The sequence below is a fragment of the Schistocerca gregaria genome, chromosome 7 (genome assembly GCF_023897955.1).
Source record: "Schistocerca gregaria isolate iqSchGreg1 chromosome 7, iqSchGreg1.2, whole genome shotgun sequence".
Classification (NCBI taxonomy): domain Eukaryota; kingdom Metazoa; phylum Arthropoda; class Insecta; order Orthoptera; family Acrididae; genus Schistocerca; species Schistocerca gregaria.
The window spans coordinates 203,712,376-203,727,970 of NC_064926.1; the positions used below are offsets into that span (position 1 = coordinate 203,712,376).

The following is a 15,595-nucleotide window of genomic DNA, read 5'->3' on the forward strand; positions in this document are numbered from 1 at the left end:
TACTTTATTATCAAGAACTTTCTCTATACCTTCCGTGCACAAAGACTGAGCTGCCACATTGTGTAGTAAAGAGATAGCACCCGGGACACTCTAACTGTGCAGGTCAGCAGGCGGTGGTCAACTGAAGAAGAAACTGGTAGAATCACGTAGTGCTCAGGACAAGAAAGCACTGTTACGCTCGGGCCACATTCTTTACTTTGCTAGGGTTCATACAGACTTTTTAAAAGACGTTTTCAGAACTGCCGTCAGAAAAAAGTAAATGAGACAGAATATAGAATCCAACAGCGGTTGGACAAATTTATTGAAGTAACAATGGTAAATAATAGTTGGCAAACTTTTGGTTACAGTTGTGCACAGCGGTGGTAAGACAGTAAGCAGCTGTGTCGCCTTAGAACCCCAGGGGGCTCACAAGTTCGAAGCTGCCCTCGAAGCAGCCTTCGTTGTCGTTTCCGAAGTCCATATCCACGCGTACGGAGTATTTGCCCACGAATCCGGGCATAGCAGCCCTGAACTTGTGCATGCTGGCTTCCTTGCCGTTTCCGCAGTACTCGCCCTGTAACAGTTTAGCTTCAGTCAACTCCATGAAATGTGAGAAGGCTACAGAGACGTCCACAGAACACCAGTACCGCGATGTGGCAAAATAGCAGGCACCACTCACAATAACATTACTGCACGTGCAACGATGGATCGGTAAATTTTGTGAACGTCTATAAGACATTTATTAAACTGCGCCACTGCCATTAAGAATGATACCTGTTACACTTCTGTGAGATGCAGATATGAGATGAAGTTATTTATCTTCAAGTTCTAATATGAGCAATGAGGTGTGCGGTGTGAAAGGCTGCTGCGGAGTTGAAGGGGAAAGGCGAAGGAGGGAGATAGCGAAGGGTTAACTGGGAGACGTGAAACCCCGCTCCCAGTACTGCAGTTATTCATACACTCTAAAACAGTAAAAAGACGCACCAAGGAGAAATTATCGGATTGGGACTAAAATCTGTAGATGTCATGTACGAGGGTGAGTCAAATGAAAACCTTAAATATTTTTTAAATATTATTCATTGTGCAGAAGTGGTACAAGGCTGTATCACTTTCCAACATAATCTCCCCTACGCTCAATGCAAGTCCTCCAGCGCTTACAAAGTGCATGAATTCCTTTCGAAAAAAATTCTTTTGGCCGTCCACGCAACCACTCATGCACCGCGTGGCGTACCTCTTCATCAGAACGGAAGCTCGCTCTCTTCGTTTCCGGTTGGTGGAAGTGAACGCGGGTTTCGTCCCAGTAACGATTCTTGCAAGGAAGCCATCACCTTCTCGTTCAAAGCGCCGAAGACGTTCTTCACAAGCATCAACACGTAGTTCTCTCATTTCAGGAGTTAGCTGCCGTGGCACCCATCTTGCAGACATTCTGTGAAACTGGAGAACATCATGCACAATATGGTGTGCAGACCCATGACTAATCAGTAAACATGCTGCAATGTCATTCAGAGTCACGAGGCGGTTTTCCTTTACTATGAATTCAACTGCTGCAATGTTCTGTCGAGTCACAACTCGTTGTGTCTGACCTGGACGAGGAGCATCTTCCACTGAAGTCACACCATTTGCGAACTTCCTACTCCATTCGAAGACTGCTGCTGTGACAAACATATATCACCGTACTGAACCTTCATTCGTTGATGAATTTCTGCAGGTTTCACACCTTCACAAGGCGAAAACCGAATAACAGAACGCTGTTCTTCCCTGGTGCCAGGCCGGCCTGAGTGGCCGAGCGGTTCTAGGCGCTTCAGTCTAGAGCCACGCGACCGTTACGGTCGCAGGTTCGAATCCTGCCTCGGGCATGGATGTGTGTGATGTCCTTAGGTTAGTTAGGTTTAAGTAGTTCTAAGTTCTAGGGGACTGATGACCTCAGCTGTTAAGTCCCATAGCGCTCAGAGCCATTTGAACCTGGTGCATGTCGCAAGTAGGGAGGCCATCTTTATACTGATACTGCGACGGTATGTGTGCATCTGCACTATGCTGCCACGTACAGGTCATTCTTCACGCTGTTTGTAGCACGCTTACCAACTTACAGGATAACGACGCGAAATTTCGATTTATTACAAATTTAAGGTTTTTATTTGACTCACCCTCGTACATATGGAGACAAACAAATATTTATAATTTTAGAAAAACTAGATGATTTATTCAAGAGAAAGAGCTTCACAAACTGAGAAAGTCAATAAAGAGTTGGTCTACCTCTGGCCCTTATGCATACATTTATTCTGCTTGGAATTGATTGATAGAGTTCTGGATGTTCTTCTGAGAGATATCGTGCGAAATTCTGTCCAATTAACGTATTAGATAGTCAATGCTCCAAATCTTATTAAGTGGGGAGAGTCCTAGTAATCTTGATGGCCAAGGTAGCGTTTGGGAAGCATGAAGGTTAGATTAGATTAGTACTTGTTCCATAGATCATGAATATGACACTTTGTAATGATGTGGGACGTGTCAGTTTAATAAAAGGTGTCTATACAAGATATTACATTACACAAAATATTACATGAAACTGAATATTTTTTAATTTTTTTTTTTTTTTTTTTTTTTTTTTTTTTTTTTTTTTTTTTTTGGAGAGTGGGTTGGGGAAATTACCCACTTACTATATCCAAAAATTCATCTAATGAGTAGAAGGAGATGCCATTCAGAAATTCTTTTAATTCCCTTTTAATTGCTGTATGGCTATCTGTCAGACTTTTGATGCTATTAGGTAAGTGACCATAGACTTTTGTGGCAGCATAATTTACCCCCTCCTGAGCCAAAGTCAGATTTAACCTTGAGTAGTGAAGATCATCCTTTCTCCTAGTGCTGTAGCCATGTACATTGCTATTACTTTGGAATTCGTTCAGATTGTTAATAGCAAATTTCATAAGTGAACATATATATATTGTGAGGCTACAGTGAAGGTCCCTAGCTCTTTAAATAAGTGTCTGCAGGATGATCTTGGATGAGCTCCAGCAATTATTCTGATTACGCGCTTTTGTGCAATGAATACTCTTTTACTCAGTGATAAGTTATCCCAGAATATGATGCCATACGAAAGCAGATAATGAAAATAGGCGTGGTAAGCTAATTTATTGAGGTGTATATCGCCAAAATTTGCAATGATCCCAATAGCATAAGTAGCTGAACTCAAACGTTTCATCAGATCTTCAGTGTGTTTTTTTCCAGTTCAACCCCTCATTACTGCATACACCTAGAAATTTTGAATAATCTACTTTAGCTACCGATTTCTGGTCGAAGTCTATATTTATTAATGGTGTCATCCTATTTACTGTGTGGAACTGTATATACTGTGTTTTGTCAAAGTTTAATGAGAGCCCATTTGCAGAGAACCACTTAATGATTTTCTGAAAAACATCGTTTACAATTTTACCAGTTAATTCTTGTTCGTTGGGTGTCATGGCACCAGCATGGTACCAGCTTTGCATCTTTGAGAATATAGAATGGTAAGTCATTAATATATTTTAAGAACAGCAGAGGACCCAAGACTGAACCTTGCGCCACCCCATTTTTGATTGTTCCCCAGTTCGAGAAATCACCAGTTTTTTTGCATATTATGTAAACTGCTTATTTCAATTTTCTGAAATCTTTCAGTTAGGTATGATTTAAACCATTTGAGCGCTGTCCCATTCATACCATAGTACGTGCTCAAATATAAGCACAGGAAAGCCTGCCATGAAGGGCAACAAGACGGGCTTATATATCATAGGCGTACCGCTATGTTGCAAGGGTGTTGCATATGACAACCAAGAGGTTCTGCTAGGAAGAGAAATGGCACTTCAGATCATCACTGCTGGTTTTCAGACTCATATGGTGGGTGGCAGTCAGATTGGTATCCTACCACTGCTCAGGATACCTCCAGACACATCGTCGACCTGGAATCTCACTGAATGGAGTAGAATTGGCTTCCAGTGATGAGTGCCGCTACAGATTGTGCCCCTGTGACCATCGAAAACGTGTCTGGAGACATACCAGGTAGTGGTGAGACACCAGCTTGACTTTCGTCCGCAATGTGACAGAACAGCCATGAGTGATGACCTGGAGTACCATTTCTTTTCATACCGGAACCCTTTGGTTGCCATCCACGGGACGCTTACACCACAGAGGTACGTCGACGGTATTCTATGCCCCTTGATGGCAAGCTTTCCTGGGCTTATATTTCAGCAAGCTAATGCCCATCTTCCTATGGCGAGAGCTTTACTGTTTCCCTTCATGATTGCCAAACCATACCATGGCCAGCAAGGTTTCCAGGCATCTCCTAATTGAAAACTTTTGAAGCATTATGGGCAGGACCATGCAATCAGCTCAGTATTTTGACGCTCCAATGCCCAGTCGGACAGAATTTGGCATGATATCCCTCAGAAGGACATCCAATAAATCCATCAATCAATGGAAAGCCAAATAACTGCTTGCATAAGGGCCAGAGGATGAGCAATGTGTTATTCATTTACTGAGTTTATGAAGTTCTTTCTTCTGAATAAATCATACAATTTTTTTGAAATTGTAATCATTTGTTCATCTGTACATGTACATCACATCTACTGATTTCTGTCCCACTCAGATAATTCCGCGTGGTGAGTCCTTTTTTTTGTCGTAGAGTGTTTTTTGTGCAAAAATTTCCAGCTTTCTCAGTTTAATAGCTTAGAAACTAAGAGTCCTGAACATGGCAAGGAGTTCTATAAAATTACGTGTGGTGATGTGTACATACGAAAGTGGGTAATGGGAAAGTGTTTCACATAATGCTCCAAACCTACAGTGTCGTTTTGCCACATCTGGCTATGGTGTATGTTTCAGGGTGCATGCAGAACATTTAGTGTTGCACTTCATGTTAGTTTACGAAGTTAATAGTGAAGTTTTAACTTTCACCATCAAAAAATAATGTTGTTGTTTGATTCCAGGTAAACACCTGTAGTGTTATGGTCCCATGGCATGGGGATTTTATCCTGTACTATGACTGCAGACATAAGCCAGTAACCAAACAAAAAGGTAATCATGTACCTTTTTTTGTATGTGGTGATAACTAAAACTTTGTGACTACATATCGTAGGTATTATGAAGGTAAATATCCACTGTAGTGCACATTATGGGTGGCATAAGGCAAACGTATTAAGAAGCAATGGCGACAGTGTTAGGTTTCCGAGCTATAAATTTCTCTAGGGAGTGTTAGATGTATAAAGAGTGAAGATCAGAAACGGAGCGATTACGAGCCAGATACTGCGAGCTGCATACTTTACAAATCAAGGCGCCGCTGTTACCTCAGTGCTAACGGGCTTCCTTCGTTAATAATGAAGTTCCGAGAGTGTGACGATCTGAGAACTGTGGCGCTGCGATCGCTTCATACTCGTCGACTCATTTCGTCTTCCTGAAGCTTGCGGGAGTGCAAGACTGCTCGTGACTTATTGTTAGTGCGGAGGATGAATACGAGGGGGGACCCAAAAGAAACCGGATTGTTGTCATAAAAAATTTATTGTTGCACCTTTTTACAAAATTACTTCAGTCGCCTTCAAAATACTCTCCATTACATGCGATGCACTTGTCAAGTCTCTTTTCCCACTGTTGGAAGCATGTTTGGAACTCTTCAAGTTTGATACCGCAAAGCTGTTTTTACCGCCTCCACATCGTCATGACGCACCCCTTTTACCGTTTTTTTCATTCGTGGAAATAGGAAAAAGTCGCACGGGGCTAGGTCCGGCGACTACGGAGCGTGGGGAACGACAGACCACCTCTGAGATGCCAAATTGTGGGTCACTCGTTAGGCTGTGTGTGCTGGAGCGTTGTCGTTATGCAGAAACCAGTCACATGATCGCCAAAGTTCCGGGCGTTTCCTCCTCACATCCTCTCGCAGACGTCTTAAAACATCCAAGTAAAAGTGCTGATTAACAGTCTGGCCAGGGGGTACGAATTCCCGATGCACAATTCCATTATCATCAAAAAAGATAATGATCATCGTCTTGACATTTGACCTCACTTGGCTTGCTTTTTTTTGGTCTGGGAGAGTTGGGAGTCCTCTACTGGCTTGATGCTTGCATGGTTTCTGTGTCAGACCCGTAACACCAACTCTCATCCCCTGTAATGAATTTGTTCAAGAAGTTTGGATCACGTGCAATCTCTGTTTTCAAGTCCTGTGGATCGTTTTTTGCTCCTGTGTGAGAAGGCGCGGAACAAATTTAGCAGCGACACGTGTCATGTGCAAATCCTCACTCAAAATCCGCTGGCACGAGCTCCAAATGATTCCTGTCTCTGCTGAACTTTGGTCGAGCGTTTGGCGACGATCCTCGTTGATCTTTTGGCGGACCTTTTCATGTTATCCTGATTTCGCGATGTTGAAGGGCGTCCAGAATGAGCTTGGCCTTCAACACACATCTCACCATGTTTAAAGCGCCCAAACCACTCGAAAACCTGTGTGCAGCTCATACCGTCCTCCTGGAAAACTTCCTGAAGTATTTCGTGTTTCTCCGTTGCACCTGTTTTAAGCAGGAAACAAAATTTCACACACACTCTTTGTTCTTTTAAAGTTGCCATAACGATTTCGCAGAGGTAACCTGCCAACAGTCAGAGAAACACAGTACCACACTTGTACGTTCAGCTCTACACTGACACTGCCTGCACAGCTGTTACAAGGTCTCTACTATTACCATCTAGCGTGAGAACCCTGCAATACGTCTACGAATGGCAGCGCCCTCGGAGTCCGGTTTCTTTTGGGTGCCCCCTCGTATATTATCTTGCAGCTGTGAAGTAGCATTAACAAGGTGAAATGACTGGTTTTTCAGGATCAGATGGCGTTTAATGAAGTTGTATTTTGAGGACTGTGGAGGGTGTAAGACGAAATTGACTTCATGCAGTGTACAGAGTCGCAAATGTGTTGCCTCGAATAAGTTCCATGCTCTAATTCACACTTTAGACGAAAAACATACAAATTTTGTCCAGTGCAACCAAATTCGGTGTATTCTTGTTTATTCGTCTCCACCAGGAGGAAAACCATAACTGGACACTGAGAAATGTCACTGTTACGAGGGTTGCCCAGGAAGTAATGCACCGCTTTTTTTTTCTCAGCCGAAAACAATGCTACGAATGCCAAACTTTACGTATGTATTACTTAAAGTCTCCTGAGTGAACGTGCCAAGATTCCGTCATTTCCGCTTACCTGCAGGACGGTTTCAAAATGGCGTCTGTAGGTGATGTACGTTACAAGCAACGTGCCGTCATTGAATTTCTCACTGCAGAGAAAGAAACTGAGAGAAATATTCACAAACGCTTGTGCAAAGTCTATGGAGCATCTGCTGTCGACAGAAGTACAGGGAGGGTGAGGTCATCAGAAGGCGGTTCGGCGGAAATCCACGATTTGCAGCGGTCGGGGAGACCATCCACGGCTGTCACACCTGAAATGTTGCAATGACCTGACGTCGTTCGCGAGGACAGACGCATTACGACTCGGCAGTTGGCGCTTCATCTGTCAATCAGCAAAGGATGTGTGAATCGAGTTATCCCCACTCTTGGATATTCAAAAGTGTGTGCAAGATGGGTCCCGCAGTGTCTAACGATGGATCACAAATCGCACAGAAAAAACATTTGTCTGGATTTGTTGCAATGTTTTGAAGCTCAGGGGGAGGCCTTCTTGTACCGGATTGTGGCAGGTGATGAAACCTGGGTTCACCATTTTGAGCCCGAAACAAAAAGACAGTATATGGACTGGCGCCATTTCCACTGCCTAGAGAAGAAAAAAATTCAGAGCAACTGTTTCCGCCGGTAAGCTCATGATCACGGTGTTCGACAGTGTGGGTGTGATTCTCATTGATATGACGCCAAGAGGTGGTGCCATTAACTCAGAAGCATACCTCAACACATTATAAAAACTCAAGACGCGCTCCCAGAGACTTCGACGCTGCAGCAACCCAGGAGATGTTTTGCTGCAACACGACAACACTCGGCCCCACACAAGTCCGAGGACTGTTGCTCCATCTACCCTACAGCCCTGACACAGTCCCCTCGGACTTCTACTTGTCTGGGCCATTAAAGGACGCCATTCGTGGAAGACATTTTGAGGACGATGAGGAGGTGATTCACACACTGAAGCAGTGGCTCCGCCATCAGGACAAGAATTGGTACCGACAAGGCATACGCACCCTTGTTTCGCACTGGAGGAAGGCCATAGAAAGGGATGGAATTTACGTGGAAAAATAGGGTGTGTAGATACAACACCATCCATTCGTGTGTGTAATTCTCATTATGCTGAATAAATAATTGTTGAGGAAAAGAAATGTGGTGCATTACTTTCTAGGAAACTCTCGTACATCCCTGCGACCAAAAAAGCGCGCTATTTCCGTATTATTTTGTTCATGGTAATTTGGATTTATGGGCTAGCAACCAGTTTTTCAGCTTGTCATTCGTATCTGTAAATTTTTCGAGGACTGTTATAAATCCGTTTTAGTGACCAGTCACCATTCACTAGGCAGAGATTCTCTTCATCCTCATGTCATGTTTTCCAGTACTGTCGCTATGAACTCAGTAAAGGCACAGAAAGTGCATGTTTGTCACCACCATTGTTAGAGATTCTCTGAATAGGTATTAAATGTTGTTGTTGTTGTGGTCTTCAGTCCGGAGACTGGCTTGATGCAGCTCTCCACGCTACTCTATCCTGCGCAAGCTTCATCTCCCAGTATCTACTGCAAACTACATCCTTCTGAATCTGTTTAGTGTTTTCATCTCTTGGTCTCCCTCTACGATTTTTACCCTCCGCGCTGCCCTCCAACCCTAAATTGGTGTTCCCTTGATGCCTCAGAATATGTCCTACCAACCGGTCCCTTCTTCTGGTCAAGTTGTGCCACAAACTTCTCATCTCCCCAATCCTATTCAATACTTCCTCATTAGTTATGTGATCTACCCATCTAATTTTCAGCATTCTTCTGTAGCACCACATTTCGAAAGCTTCTATTCTCTTCTTGTCCAAACTATTTATCGTCCATGTTTCACTTCCATACATGACCACACTCCATACAAGTACTTTCAGAAACGACTTCCTGACGCTTAAATCTATACTCGATGTTAACAAATTTCTCTTCTTCAGAAACGCTTTCCTTGCCATTGCCAGTCTACATTTTATATCTTCTCTACTTTGACCATCATCAATTATTTTGCTCCCCAAATAGCAAAACTCATTTACTGCTTTAAGCGTCTCATTTACTAATCTAATTCCCGCAGCATCGCCCGATTTACTTCGAGTACATTGCATTATCCTCGTTTCGCTTTTGTTGATGTTCATCTTATATCCTCCTTTCAAGATGCTGACCATTCCACTCAGCTGCTCTTCCAGGTCCATTGCTGTCTCTGACAGAATTACAATGTCATCGCCGAACCTCAAAGTTTTAATTTCTTCTCCATGGATTTTAATTCCTACTCCGAATTTTTCTTTTGTTTCCTTTATTGCTTGCTCAATATACAGATTGAATAACAACGGGGAAAGGCTACAACCCTGTCTCACTCCCTTCCCAACTACTGCTTCGCTTTCATGCCCCTCGACTATTATAACTGCCATATTGTTTCTGTACAAATTGTAAATAGCCTTTCGTTTCCTGTATTTTCCTCTGCCACCTTCAGAATTTGAAAGAGAATATTCCATCCCTAAGTCTACAAATGTTAGGAACGTAGGTTTGTCTTTCTTTAATCTATTTTCTAAGATAAGTCGTAGGGTCAATATGAAATATCAAAATAAATTTACAGGGGCCTAGGAAAGAGTTTTTTGTGAATACATTGACGAAAAAAAGTCGCAACACAAAGAAACATGAAATGTAGAGTACTGAAATTTTGGCACTGCATTTGCCTAGGTAACATACTTAAGTGATTAAAGTTGCCAGTTCACAGCTTAATGTAAGTGTGAAATACGCGATTGGAAATGTGAAACACTGGTACATTAATAACCGGTGTAACTGCCAAAATGTTGAATGTAAGCATGAGTAATGTGCATGTAATGTGTCTACATCTACATCTTCGTGACTGCTCTGCTATTCACAATAAAGTGCCCGGCAGAGGGTTCAGTGAACCACCTTCAAGCTGTCTTTCTACCGTTCCACTCTCGAACGGCAAGCGGCAAAAACGAACACTTAAATTTTTCCCTGCGAGCCCTGATTTCTCTTATTTTATTGTGATGGTCATTTCTCCCTGTGTAGGTGGCAGCCAACAGAATGTTTTCGCAATCGGGGGAGAAAACTGGCGATTGAAACTTCATGAGAAGATCCCGTCGCAACGAAACATGCCTTTGTATTAATGATTGCCACTCCAATTCACGTATCATGTCTGTGACACTATCTCCCCTATTTCGCTACAATACAAAACGAGCTGCCCTTCTTTCTACTTTTTCGATGTCATCCTTCAGTCCCAACTGATGCGGATCCCACACCGCACAACAATACTCCAGAATAGGGCGGACAAGGGTGGTGTAAGCAGTCTCTTTAGTAGACCTGTTCCACCTTCTAAGTGTTCTGCCAATGAATCGCTGTCTTTGGTTTGCTCTACCCACAATATTATCTATGTGATCGTTCCAATTTAGGTTATATGTAATTGTAATCCATAAGTATTTAGTTGAACTTACAGCCTTCAGATTTGTGTGACTTATAGCGTAATCGAAATTTAGCTGATTTCTTTTAGCAGTCATGTGAATAAGCCGACCGTTGTGGCCGAGCAGTTCTAGGCGCTTCAGTCAGGCACCGCGCGACTGCTACGGTCGCAGGTTCGAATCCTGCCTCGGGCATGGATGTGTGTGATGTCCTTAGGTTAGTTAGGTTTTAGTGGTCCTAAGTTCTAGGGGACTGATGACCTCAGCAGTTAAGTCCCGTAGTGCTCAGTGCCATTTGAACCATCATGTGAATAACTTCACGCTTTTCTTTATCCAGGGTCAATTACCACTTTTCGCACCATAAAGATATCTTATCCAAATCATTTTGCAAGTCGTTTTACTCATCTCATGACTTAACAAGACGGTAAATGACAGCATCATCTGCAAACAATCTAAGGCGGCTACTCAAATTGTCTCCTATGTCGTTAATATAGATCAGGAACAATATAGGGCCTATAACACTTCCTTGGGGAATGCCGGATATTACTTCCGTTTTACTCGATGACTTTCCGTCTATTAGTACGAACTGTGACTTTTCTGACAGGAAGTCACGAATCCAGTCCCACAACTGAGGCGATACTCCGTAGGCACGCAGTTTGGTTAGAAGACGCTTGTGAGGAACGGTGTCGAAAGCCTTCTGGAAATCTAAAAATATGTAATCAATTTGACATCCCCTGTCGATAGCACTTATTACTTCATGAGTATAAAGACCTAGCTGTGTTTCCCAAGAACGATATTTTCTGAATCCGTGCTGACTATGTGTCAATAAATCGTTTTCTTCGAGGTACTTCATAATGTTCGAATACAGTATATGTTCCAGAACTCTACTGCAAATCGACCTGTCTTGTAGGTGCCGGATGTCAGCTCATGGTATGGATTTCCATGCCCGTTGCATTTGGTCAGTCAATACAGAGACGGTTAATGCTGTTTGTAGATATACTGGAGTTGTCCGATAATGTGGCATACATGCCTGATTGGAGAGAGATTTGGCGATCGAGCAGGCCAATGCGACTTGGACGACACTCTGAAGAGCATGTGGGATTGCAACAGTGGTATGTGAGTGAAGGTTATCCTGAAAATACCCCCTGAAATATTGATCAGTGGCAGCAAAAGAGGTCAGATCGTCAGACTGACGCACAAATTTGCAGCCGGGTGCGTGGGATAACCACGAGAGTGATCCTGCTGTCATACAAAATCGCGCCCCAGACTGTAACCCCAGGTATGGGTCCAGTGTGTCTAGGTCGCAGACAGGTTGGTTGGAGGCGTCACCTGGCCTCCTCCTAACCAACACACGGCCATCAATGGCAATGAGACAGAACCGGCTTTCATCAGAAAAATACAACAGACGTCCGCTCCATCCTCCCATGGGCTCTCGCTTGACGCTGCTGAAGCCGCAAATGACGGTGGTTTGAGGGCAGTGGAATACACATAATGGGGCGTTTGGTCCAGAGCTGTCCTTGAAGTAACCGATTTGTAACAGTTCGCTGTGATGGCAACTGCTGCTCTAACTGCTGTTGCAGACGTAGTACGATGCGCCAGAGCCATTCGCTGAGTGCGGTCGTCTTCCGAATGACGGTGGTTTGGGGTCAGTGGAATGCACACAACGGGGCGTCTCGCCCAGAGCTGACCTTGAAGTAACCGATTTGTAACAGTTCGCTGTGATGGAAACTGCTGCTCGAATTGCTGCTGCTCCCGTAGTACAATGCGCCAGAGCCATTCGCCGAGTACGATCCTCTTCCCTCCCGGTAGTGCAACGTTGCCATCCGGAGTCGGTTCTTCTTGCTGCCATACTTTCCTGTGATCACCGTTGCCAGCAGTCAAGTACAGTGGCTTAAATTCCTGTAAAGTCTTTCTGCAGTCCCGCAGAAGGAACATCCATCTTTTCGTTGCCCTATTATACAACCTCGCTCAAACTCGGTCAGATGTTGATAACGGCGTTTTTGTCGACTTAAAGGCATTCTTCACTAACATCAGCTCACCATGTTCGTGCTGTCACGACCGTTGCAGAGTGTATTTAAAGCCTAATTTACATGACGAGGTTGCATGCAACTGCGCTACCGGCCACTGCGCATGTGCGCCGCGCGTTTGCGCAACTCGTTGGTGAAACTAAACACTTCCGGATTGTTACAACTTTGGCGACACTAGCTGTATGAGATTTGAGGTTATGTGTGTTCGTAGAGTGTAGACAAACTGAAATACCAAGTGGGGAACGGAGAATAATGTTCGCTTTTTGGATATCTACGCTTTTCATAGGTGTTTGAGGGATTTCAGTGATGCTATTTACAAAAATGAGCAACATATTGCTGTCACTGAGACCGTCATGTGCGATCATATTATAGATGGTTTGACGAAATCTAGCTGCAGGGCCAAATTTATTGAGTTATGAGCACATATACAACTGAATTAAGAAAAATACAAGCAAGTGGAATTCTAGCTGTGGCAATGCTCTCGTCTCCAAGACTAAAATCCCATCGTTAGAGTTAGCTAACTCTGTGATAAGGAATATTGTTGACAGGAGGGAAGGCTATACAAATTCAAGAAGCTGCATTCTTCATTAGATATTCATCTATTTAAAACGTCGTTGCAGTGTGCCCCATTCACATATGTTAGAATTTTGCAATATTGCCATTGCACAGATCTATCTTCAAGAGATTAGTTTGCAAACCATTTTCTTCTTAATGTGGCCTGCTTCAAGTAATTATTGTTGGTAACGTTAATAACTATTACTGTTAATATTAATTATTATTGGTGGTAATGAAATAGCATCATCACCAACTAAAACTCTATCTTATAGCATGCGAAGTGTTCTCGACTGTTATGCACGCAATATTAATTTCAGTTCTAGCGACAGTGCTTCATGCGTTACAGTATCTTTATTCCTTATCGCGTAATTAACTCTATTTAGAAGGAACGATAACAGTACTGGTGACCTTCTAATATAATTAAAAGAACTTCTTGGGTCTTCCATTACAAATTATTTCAGCAAGGATGCTGAGAAACCGAGATGACGTCTTTTCTTCATACAGTCACGAATCGAAACACTTTTCTTTTTTCTTATGCAGCGATTCCACGCAACGAGTTTTAACTCCATCACAAATCGTGCTAGGTGCAGCTGCCAAAACATTCATTTCAGACACGACTCAGGAATCGACAAAACGAGGAAACTGAAGTGTATACTGGTTTCGCCGTGTCTAGTCGAATATGACAGCATTTGCTTGCAGCACATTCCACGCAACGAGTGGGGCAACCCAAGATCGTCCTGTAAACTAGGCTTAATCTGCGCCACTAGCGCCACTGTTATCGGACTATAATCCGTTCATCATAAGAATAAACCTGATGTAAACATTGCATTATGTATCCTTGAGTGTTTGCTGGAACCTCATTGGATTTCCGTTTCACGTGGGACTGCAACCAAGCTGTCTCGAGTACTGTCAAGTAATATAATAAGGGTACGTTTTGTGCTTTGCGTTACGCGCACATAGACTTAGCGATAATACGGGACAACGGCTTTAACGCCGCATTTAACTTGGACAGCACTGGCCGGTCAGCTGGTACACCTAGCATCCAGTGACGTGGCCAGCTGCAGTTCACACGTAAAAAGAGACGAGCAGAGGAGCAACACAGCTTCGAATGTCATTTAATTTTTAAGCAGAATGAAATAATACACTGCAAATCTCCCACAATATGCTCCTTAGACGACTAGACGAAAACCGCAACACGTTATCGTTTTTAGCTAACGTATTATTGTAATTAAAATTAAGAATGATGAAAAAATGGTTCAAATGGCTCTGAGCACTATGGGACTCAACTGCTGTGGTCATTAGTCCCCTAGAACTTAGAACTACTTAAACCTAACCAACCTAAGGACATCACACACATCCATGCCCGAGGCAGGATTCGAACATGCGACCGTAGCAGTCGCATGCACGGTTCCAGACTGCGCGCCTAGAACCGCGAGACCACCGCGGCCAGCAAGAATGATGAAAATTCCTGGCTTAAGCACAGGGTATTTTTTCTGCATAAGCTTTCTGTAACGTAAGAGAGTATTTATGGATTTCACCGTGTAGTTAAATATTGAAGCCGCTGAAGGTATTACTTACGGTCAGTCATCTGGTAATCCGTTAGCTCCTTCCTTATCCGAAACAGAGGAATACATTTCAGTTCTTAAACTGTCACCTGCTACGTTTTTAACGAGCCTATCAACAATGGAATCCAAGAATCCAGCCAGGCGCAGCATTTTCTCTTCTTCTTTTTATGACGATCCGTTCTACATCCCGCCAGCGTTCGGCACTGACGTGTGAAAAAGCAGTTCCAGTGCGTCTGGCAGCTTAACAGTCTTGTTACTTCTCGGGGCAGATCCCGCAGCTTGGCTCCAGATCAGTTATGTCGGGTTCATATTGTAATGGTACAGTAGCAAATGCAAAAATGAAGCGTTTCGACGATGTGTTCGATGCTGTGAAAATAACTGTTTTTCCTGTTTCTACGATACATATCTGCCTCTATGGTATAAAACGATGGACGTAGTCCAAATAAAGAGGACATGGTTTTTAATTTTTGCTTTAAAAAATTAAATTGTTTCGTTTTCTTAATTTCAACAACTTTCATGAACAGTCTTTCATAAAACATCGATAATTAAGAATTTGTATCGGAAATGGAAACAGGAATTTCGCGTCCAATATGTAACTCGAAACAAGAAATCGTGCATTGTTCATTAAAAATGATGATGAATTTTATAATTACGAGATGTAGGTATTCCAGATTGAACGAGAAAAAGAATATAATACCGTGGAACACATGCACTCGTATTTGATTCACAGTCTATTAGGCTTCTGACTGCGCTACATTTTCAAATAGAGCTTTCTAATGCATTGTATGTAACACTCAGAAAAGTTCAAAGCCGATTATTTACGTAAATTGATGAAAAACATTAAGAACAGCCTATTTTTCGGCACT

At 43.0% G+C, this 15,595-nt stretch overlaps 1 protein-coding gene across 1 annotated transcript in view; it reads right to left on the reverse strand.

The window, feature by feature from the left end:
• Window positions 1-270: 270 nt before the first annotated feature.
• The window catches only part of LOC126281464 (uncharacterized), a 115,391-nt gene continuing 100,066 nt past the window's right edge, over window positions 271-15,595 (reverse strand). Inside the window, exon 4 of the mRNA XM_049980456.1 lies at window positions 271-553. Within this exon, the coding sequence (XP_049836413.1) occupies window positions 389-553 (165 nt within the window). The 3' untranslated portion in view covers window positions 271-388. The remainder of the gene's footprint in view (window positions 554-15,595) is intronic.